Here is an 18,207-nt window from a genome sequence, read left to right as displayed (position 1 = left end):
ACCAAAAAGAGATGAAAAACTTCGATATCAAGTTTGGGAACGTTTAAAAAAAAATTCTGCGTAACTTTTCTTTTTTAATCTCATTGACAAGAAATAAAGAAATAAATAATCTGAATACAGCGACAGAATAAAAACTGAAACTTATAATTTATTGCGTACATTGACAATGTAAAGTCGTTAAAATCTTATGTATTAATGCGTAAGCTGATTTTTGTACCAGTTATTATGGGACGATAGCTGCACATAAAACAATAGGTTATGGTCTCATTTTGACGAGCTCCAACCGTAGATGTGCAGAAAATTAAAGAGGATTCTTGATGGCAATTTACTAAATTGTTACATTTTACAAAGTTGCTGGCCAACAGGCCAGAGAGACTCTCTCTGTAACAAGAGAGCAGCTACAGCTATATATGAAAAAATAAAAATAAAAAACGTAAACAAAATTAAAATAAATTATTTTCGACAAACTCCAATCCTAACTATACTAATGACATTAAAAATTTCATTTAAATAAGGTTTCATAATTTTGCCGCCATATGTAGATGAGTGACTTGCAGTTTACAATTAAATGAAATCAGAATGAAACCTGTCATAGCTTTCGAAACTCCTAAAAGAATCTTTTGACTAAACGCGAAGTTTCGCGGGAGACCCACTAGTTTTAGTTTAAAGGTTTTTTTGTAATAAAACTTATGATTAACCACTTATATTGGGCATGTATCGATACCAGACGATTGAACCAAAGTCGTTTAAGGGTTGGAAGCTTACCCGGCACGTTTGCCTTTAATTGGGGGTTTGTAACACTTCTCGATTTTAGCTCGACACAACATGGAGGTTTCCTCAGGATATTTTCCTTCACCACCAATTACGAAATAAAGTATAAACACGAATAAAATATATTAAATTTCCGCGTGGCTTTACTGGGATTGAGATTCACTTCTTTTAGCCGTTGGCATCGATTCATACGAAATAACAATATCGAAAATGACTATTGATCATAATATGACCATTTTTAATGAAATAATTGAAGTCTTGTGACAGACTATAGTAATTATGTCACTTCACCTATGACAGATATGCAATAATCAAATTTTTATTAACATAACAATATAATTAAATTATTTATTGCTTGAATTATTCATATAATTTAATGTATATGTTTATAAATCAACTAAATATTAATGTATCTTATATTGTCGTTGTTTATTATGGTAATTTATTCCCGTTGCAATATAAGCATGCTAATTTCAAATGCCTAGTCGGTCTTGTGCCTAATATACAGATTATAGGGAGGGTGTGAATCTTTGGCGAGTATAAGCTATTACTTCGGAAATAGTAACTTGTAAAACAATACTTCCGTGGTCGTAAAATCGTATCATCCTCTCTTTTTTTTTGGCAAGATCTTACTTCTAGAATCAAATACCTTAAATACTTTTAGGCCAATTAGGTCATAAATTTAAGGGCGTATTTTAAAATAATATATAGATGATGAAAAGTGCTAAGTTAGCATTTTATGATGTACAATAAATTATAATGCAATTGAATTTTAATTGATGAGAAAGATTTTATTTTGATTTTTTGACACGCATAATATCGTTGGTGACTAAGCTGTTTCCGGTTGAGTTGGATTGCCGTCTCATCAGACTGTGCGAGTGCAACAATATTTTTGAACACACTCGTAAACTCTAATCTTCAGGTGTTGCCAGTTTGAGAAATAAATGCCTGGATCTCTAAGCATTATATGACAGCTACATCGGTTTTCGCCTACTTTTTTGTACTAAAAGACTTAAACAGTTTATCAAGAACTTCTTTTCTCGCATATCAACTTCAAACTGATATTTTGTATATAAACATTATTTACAATTAACTAGCAGCTCTATTACAGTTATTTTATAACTTTTATTTATTTATTTTAAATAAGTAGGTCAACAATGAAAAATATTAATAATAAAAAGAAATATTTTGTGTCGTAATTTTATTGTGAAACAGATCACATTTTTTTCAAAGTACTCAAATTTGAATCTAGAAGAGATTCAAAATTGAGTAATTTTAAATTTCAATTCAAGGTCGAAATTTTATTATTATGACGAATTTCGAAAACCCGTTGCGCAGCTAACGATTTCTTTGGCTGCAAGTCACATTCGAATAATATAGTGTGAAATGTAACTTTATTCAATATTAAATACCCAAGGTAACAAACATTGATTAATTAACAATTAATTGGAATAAAACTGCTTAAAATAATAGATAAAAATAGTTATTATAAGTGTAAATTATTAGAAAATGTTATTGCGACTGACAGGCTCGTACATTTTACTTTGACTACTCGAATGATAAGTAATGAAATATGTTTTGCTTTTAAATATTTGTATTATATTTATTTTTTAATGATAATGATTGTCAGTGACTTCTTGAATTTCTTTTAGAATCAAACATTCTCTCCCGACTACGCTGACACTTTCCGCTTCGAGTACGTCTCTGCAACAATAAACAAACATAATAAAATTCTTATTGAAGCGATCGCTATTCAATAAGATAAACTTTCTCAAGGATAAGAAAATGTTGCAAAACAATAGCAATTTTTATTTATTTTTCCTAGTTGCGCTATATGTGACAGTTTCTTGAGAAAGCCGGTTAAGTCAAGGAAAATAAGAAGTATCTATTAATTGACTATACCTGCTTATAAGGACTTAGTAAGTAATACTTAATGAGGTTGATTTTTAAGGTCGATGATGGTTTTTATTAACTTTTATCTTATGAGTTATCATTAAATAACTATTATGTATTTTTTTATGATATAGGTAGGACGAGCAAATGGGTCACCTGATGGTAAGCGGTCACCACGCCACCATCAGCGCTATATCTGTAAGAAATATTAACCAATCCTTACATCACCAATGTGCCACCAACCTTGGGCGCTATGGTATTATGTCAATTGTCTGTAGTTACACTAGCTTACTCACACTTCAAACACGAAAACAACAATACTGGGTACTGTTGTTTGGCGGTAATATATCTGATGAGTAGATGGTACCTACTCAGATGGGCTAGTACTCAGCCCTACCACCAAGTAAAGATAATAACCGGGACAATTTTATTGTACTGATTAAAAAAAATTAAAAATCTTTCGAAAATAGAAAGCTTTCGTATACCTGAAAAACACAATTTTAGTAGCTATATTTTCAGTACAAAACCTCAATTTTTTTTTATGGCTTCGGTTGGCGGTCGAGAAAATGGGCCACCTAATGGAAAGTGATCAACACTGACCATAGACATTGCCACCGCAAGATATTTTGACCATTTCTTTCACTGATTCCAAGAAGAATGCCACTAACCTTGAATGGTACTAACCTTGGGAATTGACATGTTATGTACCTTGTACCAGTAGTTACTCACCACATTGACTCAGTCGCCCTTAAAACTAGAACTGAATAATACTAAGTGCTACTGCTTGGCGGTAGAATATGTTATGGTGGTAACTACCCAGACAAGCTTGCATAAAATCTCACCACCAATTAATTTATTATTGGAACTTATAATATAGTGTTCCGTAGTAAAAAATATACTTTTTTCATGTAAAAAAAATATATATTTTTACCTCATTATGTCTCGTAAAGCCAAATTTTTAGTCGAAATTTTCCTTTTATACTTTTATTTTATCTCAACATTTAGATAAAACGTATGATATGTTCGGGAGATAAGTCTTTAGAAATATTTCAATTGGAATTATATTTTCATTTTAATAACTTTTAATGAAAACTCAGCTTAACTTTTTTTATTCGTTTAAAATAATTAAAAGTTGTAAATTAATTTAAATTTGTTTCTTTAAAAAATAATTACAGAATTTTACGAAGTGTAATTGTAAATGGCGCTTACATTAATTTAATAAAATAATAACATTTCTATTGATATGTACATCTTGACGGGACAATAAATACATTTTATGAACTTACCCATGATTTATGAAAGCCTCGAATCGGGAAATTTTATGATGTATTTCCATGCCAGCAACTCTGTGAATTCGTTAGTACTGTGTCTAGCTTCATTATAGTCGTGTCTGAGACACGATGGTCTATGATAATCAGACGATCCCGTCGGACTATGAACGTCAGAGATCTGAGATTGCACCTGAGCGCACTAATTGTACGCTTTTATAATACCATAAGCACTCTTGGCATTCTTTAAAATTGGATATAATGTTCAAACTTAGATGATAAGCAAATTTAATTATATACTTAACTTTTATATGTACTATATAGATACAAAAGTAACAAGTAATATTTTACAAATTCGACGTTTTTAAAGAATGCTATAACTGCCTCATTGTAAGGAATTACTAATGTTTCTATTTACTCCTCCGAGTAAGTTTAAAGCTTGTGCTAGGACTAGAACCGACAACAGCACAAACGAAGGAAAGCGCTGTTGACGCTTTAAATATATATTTTTATAATACTAATTTTCAACGAAATAAAATATTCTTAATACATAAAGTAATCAAAATTCAAAGTAAAATACTTAAGTTGTCTTTTAGGAAAACAGCGATGACGTTATACGAAGAACACTTAAAAGCGGTTTCCTTTTATCGCATCTTGTGTAGCGTAAAAGCTTTTTTACTAAAATACAATATATTGTGACTGTATTTTTCGTTCTTCCTGAAAAATTTTCAATTAACCTGCAAACATTTCCTACGCTTTAATTAAAACTTAACACCTTTTACTGCGATACAAAATTAAATCAATCAATAAAGTTATTTTTATTTGAGTATTTATGCTCAGCAATACGCTATTTTATATTTAAAAGTCTCATTTCATCGAATGATTTTATGTATTAAATATAAGTAGGACGGACATACAGAAGCGCTGCTCAAAAAAAAAAATGCTGTTTAGAGGACACAAGTGACGAGTACCCTAGTTTCCCAGTATCATTTTACCATTAGAGGTGGCATTTTCTTCAAATTTAAATATAGAACACCCTCGAAGTCGATTCAGTAAAAGAGGTCGAAAATTTTTCATTGTCCAATAAGTACGACATACCAACGTTAAAAAAAATGGAATAAAAAATAAAAAAAAAACTTGTTTACCAATTCATAATTAAATATTTTAACATTATGTTTTTCATTCATAAATTATTATTTAAATAGCAATAATGAAAATTGCTTTATTAATATTTACTCTGAAGTGAGTGCAAGCACAGTAGCTTGTTAACGGCAACTTTTTTATTATATTTCTAATTTATTATAATTGAATAAAAAGAGTAATTCATGCATTTAATTATAAATAAAAGCAAAATAATGGCCACGTTTATATTCACAAATTGCGATACAATGTAGGTGAATTATTAAATTAACTTTAAAACCATTCCTTCGTATCCCGCTACAGGCACAGCTGATACCTCGAAGACGTCTCTGTAAAAGAAATTATAATTTGAAATTATGTTTCGTATGGATACCTGCATGTGACTATTTTCAACAAAATCCTGCCTCATGTACCGACCCTCGTTGGAGCCCCCAGGGTGGATTAAACTCCAAACCTTCTCCTCAAGACTTTAATTTTTTTTAACTTTATATTCATAATAACATCAAGTTTCTAATCATTAACAAATTTTAATCTTTGTAATGTAACTCGGAAAAAATATTTATATTAAGCGTCCGCGAAATTTCGATTCGCAGTTGTGTCATGTCATAGAATCATAGTTACATTTCTCATACATTAATGCGGTGTTTTTACATTAAGTAAATACAACAAAATAAATTTATATTATTTCCAGAGTCAAAGATTGGATACAGATTGTATTTTTTTCTAAAAACAATCAGGTATTCGTGAACCTTAACTCTTCAGTTTATATTGACGATAACTAGATAAAACGTTCTATTTATTACGTCGAGACAATTGACATTATACTTATATTAAAAAAACGAATACGGAAAATAAAAAAAATAAAACTATATTACAAATTGGCTATTAAAGCTTAATTTACTAATTTCATAATATTAGGTATATTTTTTGTAGAACAAAATATATATGACATTTCTTTTGTCGTGACGTCAGATTAAACTCTTATTTCATAGAGAGCTGTGTCATTTAGGCAACAGATATAACGAAAATGTTTAAAATGTTTACATTAAGCTTAGCTCTAGATAAAGCTTGGTTGTCAGTGTATATCATTAAAAGATGTATGCAATACATACCCAACAGTCTTCGGTGAATCAAGGCTATTAACAACAACTTCAAGGTCTCCTAGTACATTATCAAAGTAAGTGAGATCAATATCATAAGTAACATCTCTAAGATTAATGATTACTATGTAAGTTTCACCGTCGTGCCACCTGGAAAAAAAATATGTGAATTTAATTAAAATGTGCCTTCCTTCAAGTTCCTTCTAACTTTTCCTAGGGATTTTAAAACAACCACGATCATAAAAAACGGTATATTTATATAGTTGTATGTATATTTATGCTTAGACATTTATTTAGGCGTCTTTGATCATAGTCAAATCATTATCTTCTTATCTTAAGAAAAAAATCTATAAAAGTATACTAAATTGAAAAATAAATTTAACGTCATATTTAAGACACTAATACGACAAAATGTGGAGCGACGGATTAATCTAATTAATAGTATCAATTTCAATAACAATTTATAAGTAGGTATAATAATTTGGTAATCTAAATGTAATACAAGAAGTGACACTTAATACTGTCTTGTCGTTGACATTTCATTTTAATCTGACGTGTGAAGTGTTTGGAAACGTGTTGGCTAAAAGGGATTAAGGTGTTTCGATAAGTATCGCTAAAGTAGATGTCGAAATAATTCCATACATTTTCTTATCCTATTTTAGAGGTAGCAATTGATATATCTTGAGTTTCTTATTTACACATATAACCAAAACTAGTCTTTGTCGAAGCTTTGTGAATATATTTTTTGCATTACGGTCATTCGGAAAACGAGAATTTATGAAACAGTTGAATTAAAAAAATTTAAATCATATTAAATATACACTGAATAAATGTAAAATAAAAAAATATTAAAAGATACCTTCTGAAAGCAAATACGTCCGAATTAAAGGCAACCGATTCATATCTGCCATGCCTGAACGCTGGTTCCGCTCGTAATTTTGCTAAGGTCTTATAAATGTTTAAATGAGATCGTTCAACAGTACGCTGTACTTCTACATTTAGAGTTTCATAACCCTCAGCAACTGGTAGCCAAGTTTTGTCACCAGTCGAGAAACCTACAACAATATTAAATACGTAATTATTTCTATTACATAATTAACCAATGTTTTTGGTAATTGTATGACCATTGCCTTATACTCGTATCAACGTTATATATTTCTTAAGGTTCAAATTATTAATAAAAATTACCGGCGTTTTTCTCGGAACTCCACTGGAATGGAGTTCTTTCTGGATCGCGCGAGGCTGATACATAATTAATAGGATCATCTGTATTGCAGCCGCTTGGGTCAACTGTATCTTCCCAGCTTACATAACCGTCTACCATACCAATTTCCTCACCCTGTATATTAAAGTTTAATGCTTTTATCATAACACAATTTTACGTAATAAGTGAAAAGTATTTTCAATTTCTTACCATGTAAGTAACTGCGATTCCAGGAAGCAGTAAAACAATCATATTCACTCCATCAACTAACATAGGGCTGAATCTCGATGCTACTCTGTTATTGTCGTGATTTCCAGCCTAAAGGTTACGCAATATTATTTTATAAACTATAACATTAAACATTTATGTTTTTTTTTATATACAGGTAGGTCGGTGGTCACCACCGCCCAATACCCAGACATTCGCTCTGTAAGAAATATTACATATGCCTTATATTGCCAATGTGTCACCGACTTTGGGAACTAAGATGTTATGTCCCTGGTGTGTACAGTAGTTACATTGGCTCACTCACCGTTCAAACATAACAATATATCTATTTTGAGTGGGTGCTACCTACCCAAACGGATTTGCACAATGCCCTAGCTTCAAGTAAAATACAAGTACAGTTTATATACTTGCCATAATTATCATATAATATAATAATTTTGACATAATTATTCAACGACATTTTTCAAAAATTAAACATTTTAACTTACCACCCAATTTGCAAGTTTATCGATAGGCTTAAATGTCAAGAATTTATCAAGAGCGTATTTTATTTCAGCAGCACTTGAATCACCATTAACGTCAGATATAAGTACAAAATTGAAAGGCATATGCGAGCCGTCACGTTCCCCATCACCAAAATACTTCATGGTGACCTGTGGGCTTCCGTAAGATTCAGTCATCATTACTCTCTCTAAGCCATCTTTTTTACTATACTCTTCGAAGACTTCTCGCCATTGATATACCATGTCATAAGTTTCATCCAGATCTTTGGTATAAATGTGATCCAAGTAATTATAATTTTCAGGGTCATCAGTACTGTCACCACTTAAAGGCTCATCGGGGTATCTTCCTCCAAACTTTTCTTTATCCACTTCAAACAAATGTGATATAGCATCTACTCGAAAACCAGCAACGCCTTTTTCAAACCAAAATCTTAAAACATTCTTCATCTCCTCAACAACTTCAGGATTACGATAGTTGAAATCCGGTTGACCAATGACGAATTGATGTAAATAATATTTGCCGACTTCTTCCCTGTATTCCCAAGCGCTCTTACGAAAAACGCTATTCTATAAACGAAATTGAGTGTAACTATAATTTTTCTATTAGAACAATAAACAATTCAAGTAAATAAAAGAATACCCAATTATTTGGTGGGCGTAAGGTCCCATTTTCATCCATAATACCATCCTCCCACATAAAGTAATCATAGTACTTTTCATGACCTCTCAATGCCTCTTCAAACCATACACTTTCGTTGCTACCGTGATTCGGTACAAAATCGAGAACAATCTTTATGTCTAGAAAGATACAAGAGAAATATTGGTATAAGTTACAGTTAAACCATAACTATTTTTTTTTTAATTTATAGGAAAAAAGTATCACCTAATTCCTTGGCCTTTGCCATCAAATTATCAAAATCTTCCATAGTGCCATATTCATCATGAACATCGTAAAAGTCGGCGATATCATACCCAAAATCGTACATAGGCGATTGAAACATTGGAGACAGCCATGTCGCTCCAACGCCTAACTCCTTCAAATATTCCAACTTTGAAGTTATTCCTAAAAGTAAAATAATTAAACTATATGTTGTTTTGATACAAATATACATATTTAAGTATTTTTTAATAAATATTTTTAATTAATTTCTCACCTTTTAGATCCCCGATTCCATCACCATCGCTATCCATAAACGATCTTGGGTAGATCTGGTAGAAAATAGTTGTCTCCCACCATTCCAATTCTTTCACATCGCTTGCAAAAGCGAGCAAAAACAAAGCAGGCAGGATAAAAATCGGTGCTATCCTAAAAACAAACATTTCAACGAAATTAATTGCTGGTTATTATACCAATGTAACATTAACGAGACGAAATAATATAGTCTTCACGCTCAATTAATCAAATAATATACTTATTTTTAAAGGAGATAATTAAAGATATAAAAATAGAAGTTTTTACCTCATTATGTCTAGTAGAGCCAAATTACGCCGTCGAAATTTTCTTTTTATACTTATTTTTTATCACAACATTCTGATAAACCGTATGAGATGTTGGGGAGATAAAAGTCTTAAGAAATATTTCAATTCAGATTATATTGTTTACACGAACAACTTTTAATGAAAATTCAGTTTAAGTTTCTCAATTTTTCGTTATGGCTTAATAAATTAAAAGTTTTGATTAATGATTAGTTTTTGTTTCGTTAAATCTGAGAATTATTAATATTTAAATTATTAAAGAAATTAAAATAATTTATTTGTAACAACCACGATTGAGCGATCGGTTGGGTTTGAGATTTATTTAATAAGAAAATAAATATTTGTATTAGTACGTTAGTTAGTAGAGAATATTGATTTTTCTGCCAAGAATTTATGATAGCGAGTTTTCTGATAATCTTCCGTGCCGCGGGTACTACGCTATGTAACTGAAGTCATCCCGATCGTATCTTGTTACCGACCTATCCGACCATGGGAGCGACAGGTTAGTCAGAGATACTAATTGTAGACATATATCTCTAGGATACAAGTTGAATCGTGGCGTATGTACCCATTGCATTCATTTATGCGGCGCGGCAGGAGTGTGCGCAAATGCTTCATTTTTTAAATTTAAATTTCCTGTTTAACTTATTTACATCCTAGTCGATTAAAGATGGAAATAAATATTATTTAAGAACAAAAAACTCCATTAATCATGTACTTTAAACAGGCGACAAATTAACTTTATCTGTTGTTACGATGGTCTTTTTTTTTTAAGACAGTAAATCTACCGGAAAATATAAAATCTCGGTTGAAACACAGAGGAGAAAAAGTTAATAGAATGTTTTGTCTTTGTCTATTTCTTTATAAATATTAAATCATTAATTGTAATTATTATATGTATGTATGTATATAAATTAATCTAATTAGTTCATTTTAAATCAAATATTAACCATTATTATTCGTTAGATTCTATAAAACTAATCATTTAAAATAAGCTTAAAATATTTATTTTAACTGATGATTTCGGGTTCGAACCCAGGCAAGCACCACTGAATTTTCATGTGCATAATTTATGTTTATAATTCATCTCGTACTCAGCGGTGAAGGAAAACATCGTGAGGAAACCTGCATGTGCCTAATTTCAATGAAATTCTGCCACATGTGTATTCCACCAACCCGCATTAAAGCAGCGTGGTAGAATATGCTCCAAGCCTTCTCCTCAAAGTCCTTAGCCCAGCAGAGGGAAATTTACAGGCTGTTAATGTACATAATGTAATAAAACACTTTTTTAAAAATCTCTTTTATTTATATAAGTATATTAAATAGAAATATTAAATAAAAGCAAAATTCACTGCATAAAGAAAACAACATTGTCGCGTATTCTACTCCCCCAGCCTTATTCCATCCGTAGGAGTGGAATTTCCTTCTAATAGAAACGGGGCCACCCTCGAATTCGATTCAATAAAATTTGGCTAAAAAAAGAATTTCATCGTTCAATACTCGTTCATGTTTTATTAATAAGTATAAATAAGTATAACACCTCGCCTTATTGCCTCCACTGGTGACAGGAGGGCTGGTTCGTTTTTAGCGCAGAGGATCGGAATTGCGATTCAACGGGGAAATGCTGCTAGCATCCTTGCCACCATTCCACGCGGTCAAGATTTATACAGTAACTATTTTTAATTCATATTTGTATATTTTTAAGCACATAATGTTATCAAAAAAGTACAAAATATAGCAGATTACAAAAATATATGTTCACTTCTATTTACTATATCTACTTGTTATTCATCACTACACAATGAAATAATTTCACATTCTGGTTTAAATTGACAATAATTTTAGATCACGGCAATAATGTCAATTGCTTATTAATACGCACTTAATAATATTCACTTCAAAGTCATGAGGCTTTGTAGCTTGTTACGAAAATGTAAACGGTGTCTTTTCAATTATATTTGTAGTCGATATTAATTTATTTGTATTTAAAATTAAAATTAATAAAATTTACTATAAATAAAAACACTTAAAAATGATCAAGGATATATATTTACAAAAAAAATCATACAACTTGGATCAATTATTATATTAATCTTAAAACGATGCCTTCATATCCCGCCACAGGCAGCGCCGACACATCGAAGACGTCTCTGCAAAGAAAGAATAATTTGAACCTTTAAAAATCAATACATTTATAATTTAAAAAAAGTATGACGTATCGCGTATATGACGGCGTAGCTTTACTGGCACTTACGCCTTTATTGCAATGGCTAAAAACTATTTTCGCTCCTTCTATCATCATTGATTTGACATTCAAAATAATACAGTATTGTTCAACTAATCATCCACTAAACAACAATTATAGATAAATCCGCAGACGAAATTCGTCCGTAGGCCGTATCAGACAGATGGAATTGAATATACAGTCTGTATCTACGCGTAATGTTATTCAGAATGGATTATTCACAAAATGTATTCGCTTTCACTCAGCCACGTTTTAAGTATCTAAAATTTCTCATACATATTGTTAATGATATTATAATTGTATTCATACTCACCCGCCCTCTTTAGAAGATTGGATGCTCGTTATGACGACAGTGGCCTCACCGCTAACATTCTCGAAATACGTCAAGTCAACAACGTACTCCGCGTCCCGCATATTAACCACTACTATGAAAGTCTCTCCGTTGTACCATCTAAAAATATTTACAAAATGAATAATTATATTATAAAATTATACTTTGATCTTTGCGTTAAATATTTTACACGTCTTGTTACAGAAGAGCCAAAATAAGCCAGTTTTATTTTAAAATTGCGGGACCTTTGACACTTAATCTTTATATCTCATTACATTTGTGGGTAAAAAAATATCCTAAAGAAACATGTACATGCAGAATGAAACCCCGCCACATACATATATGTCCACTAACCTGAACTGTATAGCTAACATATCTCTAACCCTTGTGATTATTAATTGCCTGTTATTTTTTAATAAACATACCTTCTAAATACAAAAACATCATTGTTTAGAGCCAAAGAGTCATATCGACCATATTGGAATGCCTTGTCCTTGCGCAAATCAGCTAACGCTTGATAGACTTTTATGTGAGATCTCTCAGCAACCTTCTGATTTTCCACGTTCAGAGATTCATAGCCCTCAGCGACAGGTAACCAAGTTTTGTCAGCAGTAGAAAATCCTTAAAATACCATTAGTAATTAACATATCAATAGTTAAATATTTTTGGAATAATAAAAAGTAAATAGTATTTTTTGTACCTGAATTCTTCTCAGAATTCCATTGAAATGGTGTTCGCTCTGGATCTCTTGAAGAGATGACGTAGTTAATAGGGTCATTAGTATTGCAACCTGATGGATCTACAGTGTCTTCCCAACTTACATAACCATCAACCATGCCGATTTCTTCTCCCTTTCGAAAATAGAAACATATTAAAGTATTCCATTACAAACTATTTTAATATTTTACATTTTTTTTATTTTACCATATATGTAACTCCGACGCCGGGGAGTAACAACACAATCATGTTGATGCCATCGACTAACAAAGGTCCATATCGTGTTGCCATTCTGCTGTTGTCATGGTTACCTACCTAGAATTATATATGCTTATTAAAAAACTAACAGAGGCTAGTGATTTTACCAACAAATTTAGATGTTTTTTATTTCCATGATTGTATCTACATAAAATTGTGCATATCAACTAAATATAATTTGATCGCTTATGTTTATGGTTATTGTTCCACTTCTAAGAGTCGTAGCCTAAAGCCCTCAAATCTTCGTCAATAAAACACCGCTATACCGATATTATATAATTGGACACTTTATTTTAGGAAGACAAATAAGTAAATGGACCTTACTTTATCATTATGCATCGCCAAAGAATATCATAGAAATAATAAAAAATATTCTCGTTGTCCCTAGTCCCGGTAATTATCCTGACTCGCTTACTTTTAAAACCGAAACAATGTAATGCAAAATTATAGCGTTTGTATATAATATAATACCGTATAATATGTGATATGAGTAAATCTATTTATAAGTTGTAAAAATATGCCATAGCCTTTAACTTTCGACGAAAATACGCTACTACTAGTCTTTATAAAATTATTCGAAAATAATATTCTAATATCGATTTAATGATAAAACTTACCACCCAATTAGCATTCTTATGAACGGGTTTATAAGTTAAAAACTTATCAACAGCCCGTTTGATATCGGCAGCACTAGATGAAGCATCCACATCAGTAATCAAATCAAAGTTAAATGGCATTTGAGCACCTTCTTTATCCCCTTCTCCGTAATACCTGACCACATTTTGAATAGACGCATATACCTCTGTCATCATAACTCTAGGAAGACCATCTTTTTCAGTGTACTCGTCAAATATATCTCTCCATTCGTAAACCATGTAATAAGTTTCATCTTGATCTTTTGTGTAAATGTGGCTCAAGTAGTCATGTGATTCGGGATCAACGTCAGTTCTACCAGACATAGGCTCGTCTGGATATATTCCATTAAAAAGAGCTTTGTCTACTTCAAACAGACAGTTAACAGCATCAACTCTAAATCCAGCCACGCCTTTGTTCAACCAAAAACGAATGATATCCTGAAAATAAATGATGTTAGTGTTTTTTGTTTTACAACAGTAAATTATGTTGTATAAATGTTATTTGAAGCTTACTTTCATTTCTTCAATAACGTCTGGGTTGCGATAATTCAAATCAGGTTGTCCAACAACGAACTGGTGCAAATAATATTTGCCCACTTCTTCTCTATATTCCCAGGCACTTCCTCGAAAATGGCTTCGCTATAAAATTAAATCAATTAAAAAAAAATTAAACTAGTTGTTTAAATTAGTATCGATGAAAATTTACAGGAGATGTTTCTCAATTGGGCAAAGACCAGAAAAAATTTAGGGGTTCGTTTTGGAACTTATATACAATACGGATTAGTTATGGATTAGTATATATCATCCAACACATGCAGTTTTCGTCCAATTGTTATCCTTCATCGCTAAGCACGAGATAAATTATAAATAGCACAAAAAAAATTCAGTGGTGCTTTCCTTTGGTGTTCTAATCATAGAACCGTGTCGTAAAAATATATATCAATTTATAATAAATTAAATACAATTAAATACCCAATTATTAGGTGGTTGCCTATTTCCATTTTCGTCAACAATTCCATCTTCCCAGACAAAATAGTCAATATACTTTTCATTGCCGTTAAGAGCTTCTTGGAACCAGACGCTCTCGTTTGATGTGTGATTGGGTACAAGATCCAATACTATTTTGATCTCTATAAATGCGGTTCAATATAACAATATTTTCAATATAATCAAAGGAACATGAAAGCTTAGTTAGTAATATGTAGCAACAAGATTTGGAGAAGATTTACTAAAAAATAAATAAATATAAAAATAATAATTCCTTAGAAATACTTGAAAATTATTCTAAACATAGCTCGTGAGAATACAATTTGCAATTTATAAGCCTAATGGATGTTACTGCCCAAGCTCCACCTCAGGGATTTCTATTACAAAAATTTAAGTCCGGATGATATCTGTCTCTGCTGTTTTCGAATAAAATTTTGAACACTTTACGAGAAAAGCGTTTTCACCTTTTTAAAACATGTTGGTTTATCCCTTTCGACTTAAGTTTATTCTTTGCTAAATATTATTACAATTTAAAAATTGTACATTGTCCAGAGAATTAATTTGAAAACTTACCGAGTTCATTAGCCTTCTCGAGTAGTTCATCAAAGTCCTCCATTGTGCCATATTCATCATGAATAGCGTAGAAATCGGCAATATCGTAACCAAAATCGTACATCGGAGATTGAAATATCGGCGAAAGCCATATAGCACCAGCGCCAATCTCTTTGATATATTCCAACTTTGAAGTTATACCTAATAGATGTATTATTATATAATCTCAGTCAACCAGGAATTTGGTCCATATTATCATCTTTTTAAATCATTTCTTAGAAAAAATACGTGTTTCTGTTAAATGCTAGATCAGGCAGTAACTTTATAAATTATTTTCAGTAAACTTGTCATGTCCTTTTTTATTTAACAATAGGCTTTTTATTCTTTATTATTCTAATATTTAATTGTAATTTGATAATGATTAAATAATGACTTTATAATGACAATCAACAAGAACGTTTTTTTTTTTTATTATCATAACAACACTTAAGCCTCAATCCACTTAAGTAAACTAATAGAACAATTAATGTATTCGTTCAATTTGTACAATCACCTTTAAGATCTCCAATTCCATCGCCATCGCTATCAGCAAAAGATCTCGGGTAAATTTGGTAGATAATAGCCGTCTCCCACCATTCCAATTCTTTTTCTTGTTGTTTTACAACATTTCCAGCACTAAGAGCCACCAAAAATGGCAGTAAAAAAACTGCCTTCATGTTGATGAACAACCGTATAGCAACTGACCTTACCAATTTATAAAATATTGTGGTGAAAGGCACAGTACTTAACAGATTTATATGCTCGTGAAGTGTTTCTTATCAATAAATGTTTTCAGATGATAATAAATCATAAGATTTCAAAATTTTCCGAAGCAACTCTGCCAGTTCTCCACTACTGACAACAAAATTTATGTTCATTTTAATTTACAGTATAAATTAATAAATATTTTATTATTTAAAGACGGCACTTCTTGAAAGGTTGCCAATGAAAATGGCTTAAATTATACAAGGGCCGGTGTTTTAGGCCTTCAATTTGGTAACATAATGACTATCCTTTTATGAACTCCGATATTATGAATTTGTTATATTTTGTCATATCTGTAAGGTATATTGATTCAGTTATATTTGTATTTCATTTCATTATCTTTCATTAGTTATTTCATACATATTACTTGTAGAAATAAATAGTCGTTTAGTATTTTTAATAAAAGAAGAAATATATTTAATTCTATTGAGGTTAAAGTAATAACGGAAAAGGTCGCAATCAAAGAACAGATCGATCAATAGGTACAGTTGCGAAAAGCGGAGATAAAACCTCGGTGTGGTAATATTTTATCAAACAAATAATCTTGAAACATGATAACGAAAAAACAAAAAATGTTATATAATATATCAATTGCTACGTTATATAAATAAAACAATAATATTTAAGAATATAATGATATGTAGCTATAAAAATAATAAATGAAGTATTTTGGCATAAAAAAATAAAGACGTCGGTGCTATTTATTTTTGAAAAAATAAATCCGTCCGTAAAGTTTTTTTATTATTAAATATATTTCATTTATTAATTTTTATTTGAACATTTTCGTGAATGTAAAAACTTATTGCATTCTTACATAAACAGTAAATATTATTTCAAAGCATTCGAAATATTGACACGAAACAATTTGTAAATAAATATTTACGAAACATCTTCTTGATTCACAATTGAATACAAAATAAAATATTAAGTTAAAACAAATATCCAAAAGAAAGGTGTTTCGAACAAAAACTTTGCGTTTTCATTGCACTATATAAACGTTGATGATACCTATATCAAATACTATAATATAATAATAAGTGTTCAAAGTAACTGTAAATGTTCTACTACTCTGCTAAGGCCTCCTCTCCCTTTTGAGGAGAAGAATGGGACCTACTCCACCATGCTGCTCCAATGAGGGTTGATGGATACACATGTGACAGAATTTCATTAAAATTACAGGTTTCCTCACGATGTTTTCCTTCGCCGCCGTGCACAACATGGGTTACCTGCAATCTTCGTTTAAGATGCATGCGCTCTAACCACTGGGCCATCTCGGCTGACAATAGTGTTAGGTGCTTGTATTATAATTTTTTTAGAAGCACTTCAACGGCACATGGTAGTGTAAATCTTGCAATGGAATTTGCTTTGCTAATTTATATTGATTTGGGCCTGACTCAGGATTTGTGCCCAGTACCTCATGAGCTGGCCACTAGACCACTGCATCAGATGCATAAATAGATTGAGTTATAAACAAACTCTGATGTCCTTTACTTTGAGAACGTACGCTTCGAATAGGAAAGTTATTTCAACTTTATCCAGTTGCCAGTGGGTCGTTAGTTTATTTCAACTTTGTGAAATTATATATTATAAATAGGTGCTCCACCCGGTTTCAGTGAGCGATAACTGCTACGCCCACGTAGGTCGTGGTGTTATAACCTTTCTAAATATAAACGTTGTCAATTATAAATCAAAAAGATTTTCCAAATTGGACTGGTACATTCTAAAATAACGCCTTAACAAAAAAATAAACATATATTTAGTTAAAATTAAAACTGACGAAAATAGATGATCTATAAATACTGTTTTTTGATATCAAAATTATATATTTTATTTAATTTTTTTTTATTTCAAATAATAATTAAAAATAGCTGTTTTTTTTAATCGTCACTGCTTTATTGTAGCTAGCAGTGGACTGTGGTGGGGAATTTATCCCTGCATGAAAGCTAGTTGTATTTTCGGTCGAAACATAATATCAATTCTCACGAGCAAAAAATTAACAAGTCCTTTCCAAGCCCACTCGTAAAAGCATTAAGCCAGTCAGTCCAGTGAATCATTATAAAAAATATTCCAATATTTTTCATAATTCCAAGTATTT

General features: G+C 31.1%; 3 protein-coding genes across 10 annotated transcripts in view; 1 reads left to right on the top strand and 2 right to left on the bottom strand.

Annotated features, from left to right (window-relative positions):
- The window catches only part of Pde1c (Phosphodiesterase 1c), a 442,898-nt gene that overhangs the window by 299,011 nt on the left and 125,680 nt on the right, over positions 1 to 18,207 (top strand). The gene's annotated exons all lie outside the window — the stretch shown is intronic.
- Positions 5,320 to 9,432, bottom strand: LOC113395360 (maltase A1-like). Its single transcript, XM_026632966.2, has 9 exons — positions 9,262 to 9,432; positions 8,991 to 9,170; positions 8,748 to 8,905; positions 8,093 to 8,674; positions 7,587 to 7,694; positions 7,361 to 7,511; positions 7,032 to 7,227; positions 6,185 to 6,322; positions 5,320 to 5,401 (listed from the first exon to the last, which is right to left on the bottom strand). The coding sequence occupies exons 1-9, from the start codon at positions 9,425 to 9,427 to the stop codon at positions 5,335 to 5,337; spliced, it is 1,746 nt and encodes a 581-aa protein (XP_026488751.2). The 5' UTR covers positions 9,428 to 9,432; the 3' UTR covers positions 5,320 to 5,334.
- On the bottom strand, positions 11,628 to 16,082 carry LOC113395371 (maltase A1-like). The gene is made up of 10 exons (XM_026632974.2): positions 15,862 to 16,082; positions 15,330 to 15,509; positions 14,742 to 14,899; positions 14,283 to 14,408; positions 13,752 to 14,207; positions 13,084 to 13,191; positions 12,860 to 13,010; positions 12,585 to 12,780; positions 12,142 to 12,279; positions 11,628 to 11,733 (listed from the first exon to the last, which is right to left on the bottom strand). Exons 1-10 carry the CDS (start codon positions 16,022 to 16,024, stop codon positions 11,667 to 11,669), a joined length of 1,743 nt encoding a protein of 580 aa, XP_026488759.2. The 5' UTR covers positions 16,025 to 16,082; the 3' UTR covers positions 11,628 to 11,666.

Source organism: Vanessa tameamea, chromosome 4, assembly GCF_037043105.1.
Source record: "Vanessa tameamea isolate UH-Manoa-2023 chromosome 4, ilVanTame1 primary haplotype, whole genome shotgun sequence".
NCBI lineage: Eukaryota > Metazoa > Arthropoda > Insecta > Lepidoptera > Nymphalidae > Vanessa > Vanessa tameamea.
The sequence above is the reverse complement of the archived record's forward strand: the minus strand, read 5'-3'. Positions and strand labels throughout refer to the sequence as shown.